The sequence below is a fragment of the Onychostoma macrolepis genome, chromosome 14 (assembly GCF_012432095.1).
Source record: "Onychostoma macrolepis isolate SWU-2019 chromosome 14, ASM1243209v1, whole genome shotgun sequence".
Taxonomy (NCBI): Eukaryota; Metazoa; Chordata; class Actinopteri; order Cypriniformes; family Cyprinidae; genus Onychostoma; species Onychostoma macrolepis.
Window position 1 is genome coordinate 32,486,374 of NC_081168.1, and position 11,597 is coordinate 32,497,970.

An 11,597-nucleotide genomic window follows, 5' to 3' on the forward strand; every position below is an offset into this window, starting at 1 on the left:
TCTGATCTTTAAAAGTCTGCCTTTTATAATTTCTTCCACTTGATATGAACAAGGAATAAAACCTTTAGAAAATAAAATTGCAACACCGCCACTCGTGTAGCTCAAATGACTTAATATGGACATTCCATCAAACTCTCTAACCCAATCACATGCATTTAACTCATTGCTGTGAGTCTCCTGAACAAATAAAACATCAATCTTTTTCTGCTTGATTACTTCAAAAAGGTGAAAACGTTTTTTTCCTTCCCTAGCCCCATTTATGTTAAGAGAGGCAATACTTATTCCACCCATAAATGAGGAAAACCAAGAACAAATTAAGCTCAACAAACAAAGATTCACATAAACGCACTGATTACTTTTCATTACTAACATTAGATTCCGATTGAGTATTGAGCTTAGCAAGTATCTTCTTAAGACGATACACTTCTTGATTACTAAAGCACCCTTCATTCCTATATATTCTTACCTTATCAATAAACTGTGTCACATCAGGAAAATATTGTTCAATACAAACTTTTCTCACATTCTTAGTTTCCTTTAGAAAGGATTTAACGTCATTTGCACTATAACTCCTACTGGAAAATCCACTTTGCGGCAAACTATACGTTACGCTACACTCTGAGAAATCACTTTCACTTTCCGTGTCGGTTTGACTTAGATCACAGCTAAACCCTCTCTTTGCTTGCTCATCTGAAAGACGTTGCTCTAACCTTCGCTTCTGTGGCATTTTAAAAGTACAGTCGTCCAACTCTGATAACATCACACTTTCACGATGAACAGAACACTCACCCAGAGTGTCCACAGTCTCTAAACTATTCTCTGCTTCATTCAATTCAGCTACGGTAACGATCATATCTTCCCCTTCCACGGACCGATCTAGAGGCGCTACCTCCACTGTTTTCCCGGCCAAACCAACCACTGTCTGCACTGAACGTGGCCCAGGTACCTCACCATCAGTGATTGGTACCACAGCATTCTGATCTTCTTTAGCGTTTGCACTGTTCTCGTCATTCACAACCGGTAAAGGGGTTTCGTTCATTTTATCCACCTTATTGGGGCACGCACGAATCAAGTGCCCCATTGCACCGCAATTGAAGCACTTCATATTGTTTGTTGTAGCGAAAATAACATAGTTGAAGTCCTCATATCGAAAATTCAGGGACAAATCCAGTTCATCAAGGTGCTCTTGCAAAATCATATACACATAGCGCCTAAACGACACAACGTGCTTCAGGAGAGGCGACTTAGTTCCAATCGGAATCATCCTTATAGGTGAAACTATTTTACCATAACGCGCAAACAAATTTGTCAACACCTCATTGGGAATAAAAGGTGGCACATTTGACAATATCACCTTTCTGGAAGGTGCGGACAAGGGAAGCACTGGTATAAAAATACCATTAATCACAATCCCATTCTGTACTAACTGATTTGCGAAATCAACTGTTTTCGCAAATACAACAACCGCGCCATTCATACGGGATGCAGACAAAATATTATCATGTCCAATCTCCTCCCCTACTGCTAATCCACACTCTTCTACATTAGCAGTTGAATCTATTTTCACACCATGCCGCCTTGTCAATGAATTAAAACTCCCACTGCCTGGGGTAGCCATGCTCCCAACACGTGGGAGCGGACGCCCCAGCTAAAACACGACACTCACTTCTCTATTTACAAAATAACCAACGTTAAACAAAAAGCAAACAAACAAATAACTATACAAATAAATACAAAAAGAAAAAAAACAAATAAAGATAGAGAAGTAAAGACCACTCGTACCTCACACAGCAGTCACACGCTCTTGGCTCCACCCACTCACCCAGCACATGCGCGAGAGAGAGAGAGAGAGAGAGATACTACAGGAGTAGGAATGAGGAAGCTGCTTCTTTTTTTTTTTTTTTTTTACACACACATGACTCAAAAACAGAACCAGAAAACAGGAATCATGTGAGTTAAGGGAAAGAGACACTGAAGTGAAGTTGATGTTGTGTGTTTGTGTCTCTGTGTTCATGCAGTAAAATGGCAGAACCCAGAGTTTCTCAGGATGAATTCTTGTGTGCAGTGTGTCTGGATCTCCTGAAGGATCCAGTGGCCATTCCCTGTGGACACAGTTACTGTAAGAGCTGTATTACAGGCTGCTGGGATCAGGAGGATCAGATGAGAGTCTACAGCTGCCCTCAGTGCAGACAGACCTTCAGTCCAAGACCTGCTTTAGCTAGAAACACCATGCTGGCTGAAGTGGTGGAGAAACTGAAGAAGACCAAACTCTCTGCTGACTGTGACGCTGGATCTGGAGATGTGCAGTGTGACGTCTGTACTGGAAGAAAATACAAAGCCATCAAGTCCTGTCTGGTGTGTCTGAACTCTTACTGTCAGAATCACCTCGAACAACATGAGAGTTTCTTTAAAGGAAAGAGACACAATTTGACTGAAGCCACTGGACGACTGCAGGAGATGATCTGCCAGAAACATGAGAAGCTCCTCGAGGTTTTCTGTCGCACTGACCAGAAATGTATATGTGTGCTGTGTATGGATGACCATAAAAACCATGACACTGTATCAGCTGCAGCACAGAGGACAGAGAAACAGGTATTTAAAACTAGACACTGATGAAATATTGCTGACACTCATTTCATATGTGTTTGTATCGGCACCATATTAACAGCTGACAGCATTCACACAGCAGCAGAAATGAACAGCAGCTGCAAGAAGAGTTTCACTGTTTGCTGAAAATGAAAATTTCATAAAATGGGCTTTCATTACACTATTCACCTGTTCTTTGACATATAATACATATAATAAATATATACTTTCATCAGTCAAAATGCAGAAATACTGTCAGTCTGAAGCTCTACGTCTGCGTCAGTTTCACTTTTACTATACGTACGCTTGCAGTGTGAAACAGGCCTTAATCTTCATGTTAAATCATTTATAATGATTGTAATTGATCATCATTTTGAACCTACAGCTATTAGTTTTCAGCTCCACTTTTACTGGATTCATCTGTTTACATGATGATTTAGTTCTAGTTCACGAGTTCACACTTACAGCTGGAGTATAGTAATGTGTATGTGGTGTGCTGTCCGGGGAAGGGCTCCGAGCTCGGGAATGGCCCAAACCCAGAGTACCCCCGTGTATAAGTGTAGTAAGAACTCAAGAGTGGAGAAGGGGCGGTGGAGGGATGCTTATTAACCGTGAAAGGATAGAGGTATGTCAGCTGTATTTATACCTATGGTGTTGATTAACTTGAGTGCGTTCCTCTCTTGGGTTAAATTAGGCTAAGAATCTGATGCGCTCCTCCCAAACTTTGTTAATAAAACATCATTAGTTTTCTGTGAGATTCACTATCATCTGTTTGTCCTGCAGAAGCAGCTGAAGGAGACGCAGAAGACGTTCCAGCAGATAATCCAGCAGAGAGAGAAAGATCTTCAGCAGCTGAGAGAGGCTTTGGAGTCTCATAAGGTGAGTCTGGAGAAGAAGAGAAGTTTGTCTCAGTCTCAGTTCAGACTCACTGAAGCCTGAATCACTGTGTGTCCTAACAGCGCTCTGCACAGACAGCAGTGGAGGACAGTGAGAGGATCTTTACTGAGCTCATCCGCTCCATTGAGAGACGCCGCTCTGAGCTGATACGGCTGATCAGAGATCAGGAAAAGCAAGCAGTGAGTCGAGCTGAAGGACGACTGGAGCGACTGCAGCAGGAGATCAATGATCTGAGGAGGAGAGACGCTGAGCTGGAGCAGCTTTCACACACACAGGATCACATCCAGTTCCTGCAGGTAACACAGATCTAGAAGAACAGGGTCATAGTGGACTTGAGCAGATCCTGCTGTGACACCAGACTCACAGAGAAACATTTCATGAGTGTCTTATTATATAATCATCAGTCAGACTCTCATCTGATCATCTTCTTCTGAAAGAGACGCCTCTTACAAATGGCTTTCAGCTCTGGAAATCTCTTATGAATCATTTCTCTGAGCTCTTTCTTCTGGAAGATATATTTAGCTGTCAAACACCACTAGCACCACCAACAGTTTATTAACATTTCAGCTTTTTAACTCATTATTCCTTCTGATTTATTACGTCATTGTGAAATCAGTGAACTCGATAGTACTGATTCTGAGAAAGGTTCATCAAAATTGGATCAGGTGATCCTCAAACCTGATAAAAGTGATTTTAGTTTATACAGGCTTACACACACGAAATAGTGTAGAAACAGTTTTCACCAAGATGTGAAATGTTAGGGAGTTGGACTTGTAACCCAAAGGTCCTGGGTTCGAGTCTCGGTATCAGCAGGGATTGTAGGTTGGGGAGTAAATGAGCAGCGCTCTCTTCCACCTTCAACACCACGACTGAGGTGAGACCCTCCCATTTACTCCCTCAATTCAAAATCATTGATTGGTTTGTAATTTAAAGGTGTTCTCAGTTCATCTGAATGATGCACAACACTGACATGAAAAGAACCACCATACACTGCATTGCAATGTTTGTGTGTGTGTGTGTGTGTGTGTGTGTGTGTGTGTGTGTGTGTGTGTGTGTGTGAGAGAGAGAGAGAGAGAGAGAGAGAGAGAGAGAGAGAGACAGAGACAGACAGACAGACAGACAGACAGACACACAGACAGACACAACAGGAGTAGGAATGAGGAAGCTGCTTTTTTTTCTACACACACATGACTCAAACACAGAACCAGAAAACAGGAATCACGTGAGTTAAGGGAAAGAGATGCTGAAGTGTAGTTGAGCTGTTGTGTTTGTGTCTCTGTGTTCATGCAGTAAAATGGCAGAATCCAGAGTTTCTGATATACTGAATTGAACTTACTAAAGATCAGTCAAGTCAACAAGAGCCGCACAAAACTGATGTTGCAGCAGGTTATTGGGTGAAGTGTGGAGCTGATGAGTTTTGATTTCTGTTTTCTGTAGAGTTTCCAGTCTCTCTCAGCACCTCCTGAATCTACAGACGTAAATGATGATCTCTTCAGTTCTCTCTTCTCTTTTGATGATCTGAGAGAATCTGTCCGTCAGCTGAGATACAAACTGGAGGATTTCTGCAAAGAGGAGCTCAAGAAGATCTCAGACAGAGGTAAAGTCCTGCAGATTCATCTGCTCTCAGAAACCAGTCCATCATCATCTCATATCATGGAAAACATCATATTAGAAATGTGTTAGGAATGGATGCAGGATCATGAGAATCACACTGTTCATGTCTGTTGATTTCCACAGTCACATTCACCAACATTGTTCCCAGGACCAGGAAGGACTTCCTACAATGTAAGTCAGTAAGAAAACCAGTAGAAAAACTCACTGAGTGTGTTCATGTTCTTCCTGTAGAAGGAGAAAGAAGAGTTTTATAAATAATGTAAATGATAGGGCTGCCCTCGACTAAATATTTTTCTGATTGACTAATAGTCATACATTTGAAATGGCAGACTGATCGCATGTATATATTATTTAACCATATAATTCATAATAATGACCCTTTAATTGCCTATAGCCTATCAGCGCTCCGCAGAAGTAATGATTATGAATGTTTCAGGGAAAAAATAGCAAGAAGACTGCCTTAACATCATAATAATTCATTGATAAACTATTGTTTTCTGTATTTCCGGCTGCAGTCGATGACACTGACTCATCATCTCCACAGTGGACGGGCACGTTTAATACGGATTACATAATCTGAAAATATTTTTTTTCCATTTGAATTGCTTCATTTAAAAGTAGGCATTTCACTTTCTGTAGATATATTTTTCATGACTGTGAGGCAAGCATGGAATTTCGGTTAATATATATATATATATATATATATATATATATATATATATATATTTATTTTATTTTTATTTTTTTATGCGTTGAAGTTCACAGAGACCTAGACGGCAGAAAGTGCGCCTTGTTTGCTTTCATTATTTTACAAAAGCACAACGTTTTGTTGTTATTGTGAGTGCACACAAATGAAAGTAGAGCTTTTACAGATTCGAAAGATGTGATGCTCTTAAAATGCAATTGATCGCACCGGTCATGCGGTGAGTGCTACTGTTCAGCTTCCACACTCTGCACAAACACTGGAATAGTGCACATTTTTCTAGGTTTACATTAGATTGAGTGGCCATGTAATGATGCTACTACTTGCACCTTTCTGATGATAAGCCATATTTGAGGTCGATAATCGAAACAAACGTTTACATGTCCTGACTAGAGGTGTGTGATATTGACAAAAAATAATATTTTGATATTTTCTGGGATTTTATTGATGATGATAATAAGGTGATATTTTGCTGAGTGTGTTATTGCACCGTGGACAGCTGACTCCTAAAGTTTTTGATATTCTCCATGTGTGGTGGTCAGTTTGCACCAGTGACAGAAATTAATCTTTTCCAATAAGTTAATTTTTTAAATTGTAATTTTACTAGGGCTGGTAATTTAACGAGTTAATTAGATTAATTAATTACTGTGAAAAATAACATGTTAAAATTGTTAAAGCATTTAAGGCACTTGCCCCGCACCAGACCTATGTGGGTCATCTGACATTTCATACAGTTGATTGATGACAAATATGAGGCAACAACTGCGTGATGGAGCCTAGAGAACGTAGAATGTCCCTAAAATTCAAGGTATGGGGCAAAAATGTTTGAGTTTTTGTCTCATATTTACATCGTATAGTTAAGCAATTTCTGTCACACTCTGTGTTGGCGAGGAACAATGGTAGACGAGGAATAGCGAAAACAGTCTTTAATACAATCCAAACACAGGGTACATCCACACTGGAAACGGCAGGAAACACACAAACATAACGAGTAGACCCGACAAAGACAGAACTCTCAGACTGGAACAAGAAACTGGGTCATGGAGCACATGGGGAGGGACAAAACAACAAAAACAGTCCAGGGGCGTGACAGTATCACACGAGTGCAAATGTGATACTGATCTTATACAACAGTTCAGTAATGGTGCTTTTCCACTGCATGGTACGGCACGGTACGGTTCAGTACGGCTCACCTTTGGGGGGTTTTCCACTGAGTACAGTACCTGGCACCTGGTACTTTTTTTAGTACCACCTTGGCAGAGGTACCAAGCAAACCGTCCGTTACCAAAACGTGACATGTAAACTCTGCTGATCACTGATTGGCCCGGAGAAAATCATCACTCGTGAATAATCCCGCCCATTCTAAAGCGGTACTAAACTGCAGTGGAAACACAAACCGAGCTGAACTGAGCTTTGCCGAGTTGTACCTCGCAGTGGAAAAGCGCCATAAGTAAGAAGTTAATATTGTGTTATTTTAGACACAATGTTGTCTGATTTGCTCAATTTTGCCAACAAAAATATAAAAACAAAGCAGAAATGTTCGTCTCCGAGCAACACACAGCGGCATTTAATTTCTTAAAGGGGGCATAACACACACAGTTTCACCCAATCTCATGTTAATCTTGAGTACTTATAGAGTAGTACTGCATCCTTCATATCTCCAAAAAAAACCGAGCTCCTGGAGGCGTGCCGTGGGCGGAGCTAAAGAGTGATGAGCACTTGAGCTCTAATTGAAAACAAAACACAGACATTTGATGCCATTTCACTTACCGTCTGCAGTTCTGAATCATGACCGGGATCTTTTATAGCTGGGACCGCTCCATCTTTCAGTATCAAACGATCCAGCGTCGAACTGGGCCTTGTTTATAAAACATTCGTCAACAAACACACTTGCGTAACTCCATTGCTGCCCCGGAAAAACAAACTGCATCCACTGTTCACGTAACGCTGGGTTCTTCGGGAACAAGGTTATCTTTCCCTCACAACCAAAAACACACTTCTTTAGAGACATTCTTCCAGAGCGAGTCCCGTACAGTGCTGCCGAATGAAGCGCACTGATGGGCGCGCTCTTGCTCTTGCGCTGGTCGATGCGTGCACGGGCGCACTCTTCCGGGAGAAATGCCCAAATAAGGTGTTCCACCGTCCTTTACGTCAGCAAAAGCCATGATTGAAAAAAACTTTCTGATACTTGTACGAACCCGGAAGTAAGATTTTTGGCACATAAATACTCTGCCATACTTCCAAATCATTTTTTTTTTTAAACTTTGGGCATGCTTAGCATGAGAATCAAACTCTTTAACAGTGTAAACAACTCTGAATGCATGAAACAGCATTGTACCCCCCCTTTAATACACATTTTGAATGAATTGGGTGAATCATTTGGCGCGTTGAACTTGAAGCGGCGCTACACAGATAGATAGGTTTATGACATCAAAATACTGCAAAAGTGATTCAAAAGCATAAGGAGTCATCTGCTCTCTATAGCTCTTGCGGTACTTTGATGTCATACACGATCGATCTGATGGTGATGATCCGCTTCAAGTCGAACAAGCCTAATGATTCAGATTCAGAAATAATTTCATATTTCTATAGTAATAATAATAAAATTAATAAAATAAATTATTAAAGATATAGATCACGCACCCAAAAATGACAATTGTGTCATCATTTATTCACCCTCATGGTCCAAAAGAGTATATGTAATAAGTTTATCAAACTAAATATTTCTTGCTGAAGCTACTTTTTGTAATGTCTGTTTGATGCTTTACACAACAATGACTTTAATTTATCTTTTGGGAGTAATTTATCAGCCAAATTTGATGTGCGATTAATTTGCGATTAATTTGATTAATTAATCGCCACATCATGTAATTAATTAGATTTTAAAAAATTAATCGTTTACCAGCCCTAATTTTTACCTTTTATGGCCATTTTTACCTTTATAAAACGCCATTTTTGTCTAAAAGTGTGCATCAGCAATGAGTCAAATTCTTAAGTTTAATCAGTGAATTACAATAATAAGACATTTGGGCTGTTGCCAAGCAAATGAAATCAGTATCAACAAAATTAATCTTTGCAATGCAGAGGAAACACAGAAGCTGCATCTGAAGAGACATTTAGATATATTTACACACTGTTTAATGCAGGACATGAATGCATTTAACTGGAGTTACAAATGCATAAATAATGTTTTGATATATTAAACATAAAACGTTGAATACTGATATTTGAAATTATAAAAAAATAAAAATAAATAAAAAGATACTTTAAATGTGAAATGAAAACCACCAGCAGGTGGCAGCAAATCACTGTTAACAAGTGAGTCATTGCAACTGAACCGAATCATTTAGGGTGCTTTCACACTTGGTTCGATTGCCTGGTCCGAACCCGAGTTCGATTGCTCCCCCCTCCCCCTGCTCCCGCTGGACTGTGTTCATATTATTTTATTTGGGTCCGAACCGCGGTTCATTTGCATCATCAATCCAGCAGCTGTTTACCCTGTTGCTTAGTAACGGCAGCGCAGAAGAAGCCGGCAAAATGCATAATATTGCTCTCTGCACTTTTATATATTTACATTTTTGAACCGTTCGATTTCGTTACGCTTCAGTGGCGTAAGGGCACTTGCGTCTGTCTTACAAATGTACTGAAAATGCTCTAAAGAACGCTGAAGGCATAAAGCTCTCTGCTTGCAGCGCGTCAGTCACGCTTGTCAGGAAATTGATTGAAACACACACACAAACACATTTTTATCAAATAATATGTCATTAATAGCAGTTCACTTCCATGATTTGGTACGATTGCGTTCACATCAGCAGCGAACCGTACTGGAGTTCACATGAACCGTACCCCAGACCACCCTTTTTAAGCAGATTCGGGTACGGTTCGCGGGTGCGTAGCCGAGTTCAGAAGACAGCGTTCACATCATCCAAACGAACCGAACTCTGATGTCAATCGAACCCGGGTGCGCACCAAAAGTGCTAGTGTGAAAGCACCCTTAAACGGTTGATTCCTTTAGGAAAAAACACATCATGTTACTCAGAGACGCAAAACAGCTCTTTGGCTTTGTTTGGAATTATTTTTGTTGTCGAAATAGAGCAAGAACAGGCGATATAGTGTCTAAAACGTAAATATTTTTGTTAAAATGTATGCGCGTAGATGCACTGGCTTTTCAACATCTAGTCCTCAACCTCGGTCAGAAGGTTGATAGGCAAAGATCCACAACAGTTTCAGGTCTCAAGCAGTGATTTATTCCACAATCAGTTTGTTACATGTAGGTGTGTGTGAAATAAATAGCAATGAATAAATTAAATAAACTTTCCAAACAACATACAATGCTTGTAAATATATGACAGTAATTAAAGCAACACTGGAATCCGAATTGAAAATTACAAAGCATAATTACACCAGTAATAGAACGGACAATACAACGTGATATCATGCTTAACGCTATCAAATAGGATTACTCGTTATACATCACGTAAAAAACATGCTCCAACTGTAAATACTAATATGACGATACAAATGTCCTAGAGATCCATATCAGCATCACTGATATATGTATTTGCAGTAAACATAGATCTTAACCGTGTATTTGTACAGATCTATGAATTGAACTATCAGAACGTGCATAAATATTGAGGTAAACCAACATTATAACATCAAATATGCATACACAAGTCTACACATGCACATACACATACACATTTCCTAACAATGTATATTAATGTAAACTTACATTTGCAAGGACGCACACATTATACAAATAACAATCAGTCTTGATGTATCAGCAGAACATGGGGCAGCCCTAGTAAATGATGATTAGCACTGGATATCTGGTCATCTGTACTGAGACACTGATGATACACTGAACATTACTTTGAAAATATCAAACAGATTCATAATTCCTGATTCTGATGTGTTTTTATCTCCATCAGATTCCCATCAGCTCACTCTGGATCCGAACACAGTGAATAATTACATCTGTCTGTCTGAGAGCAACAGAGTGATTACTGTCGCTAACAGAGTCCAGTCGTATCCTGATCATCCAGACAGATTTAATGTGAATCAGGTGTTGTGTAGAGAGAGTGTGTGTGGACGCTGTTACTGGGAGATTGAGTGGAGTGGAGATGTGCGTATATCAGTGTCATATAAGAGCATCAGCAGGAAGGGATCAGGTTATGAGTGTGTGTTTGGATATAATGATCAGTCCTGGAGTTTGTTCTGCTCTCCCTCCAGATACTCATTCAGACACAATAAGATAGAGACTGTTCTCTCTGTGAAGTCCATCAGCAGCAGAATAGGAGTGTTTGTGGATCACGGTGCAGGAACTCTGTCCTTCTACAGCGTCTCTGACACAATGAGCCTCATCCACACAGTCCAGACCACATTCACTCAGCCGCTCTATCCTGGGTTTTATGTTGGTTATGTCGGATCATCAGTGAAACTGTGTTGATGAATCAGAATAGACTGACGAGGGATTCTACCCATAATGCTTTGAGCTGCATGATGAATCAGTAACAGTGAGATGTTATAGAGTCTCTTCTTTTCTCATTAAGGGCTCGTTCACATATCTCGCTCAAGTTCATTATTTCAAATGTTCTGGTTTCTTCAGGCGATGAACAGCTAATCATCATAGATTATGATTATATTTCTTTCTTGTTTTCTCGTGATCTCGACATAATGAAAGTTGTTTTTCTTACAATGATTGTTTGATGTTTATAACACAATGCGTCGTGAGTCTGCTGTTGCTATAGTGACGAACGCTACTGTGACGCATCTGATCGACAGATAAACCGCG

General features: G+C 40.0%; 1 protein-coding gene across 1 annotated transcript; it reads left to right on the forward strand.

Annotated features, from left to right (window-relative positions):
* Window positions 1-1,877: 1,877 nt before the first annotated feature.
* LOC131553883 (tripartite motif-containing protein 16-like) lies at window positions 1,878-11,255 on the forward strand. Its single transcript, XM_058798842.1, has 6 exons — window positions 1,878-2,592; window positions 3,370-3,465; window positions 3,546-3,779; window positions 4,921-5,080; window positions 5,221-5,268; window positions 10,735-11,255. Exons 1-6 carry the CDS (start codon window positions 2,023-2,025, stop codon window positions 11,250-11,252), a joined length of 1,626 nt encoding a protein of 541 aa, XP_058654825.1. The 5' UTR covers window positions 1,878-2,022; the 3' UTR covers window positions 11,253-11,255.
* The last annotated feature ends 342 nt before the right edge of the window (window positions 11,256-11,597 follow it).

What these genes read in the sequence shown, in the direction of transcription:
- LOC131553883 (XM_058798842.1), top strand. Translation starts at nt 2,023, where the DNA reads ATGGCAGAACCCAGAGTTTCTCAGGATGAATTCTTGTGTGCAGTGTGT. An exon ending in AGGCTTTGGAGTCTCATAAG is followed by an intron (nt 3,466 to 3,545) that starts GTGAGTCTGGAG and finishes GTGTCCTAACAG; the next exon opens with CGCTCTGCACAGACAGCAGT. An exon ending in CAGGAAGGACTTCCTACAAT is followed by an intron (nt 5,269 to 10,734) that starts GTAAGTCAGTAA and finishes TATCTCCATCAG; the next exon opens with ATTCCCATCAGCTCACTCTG.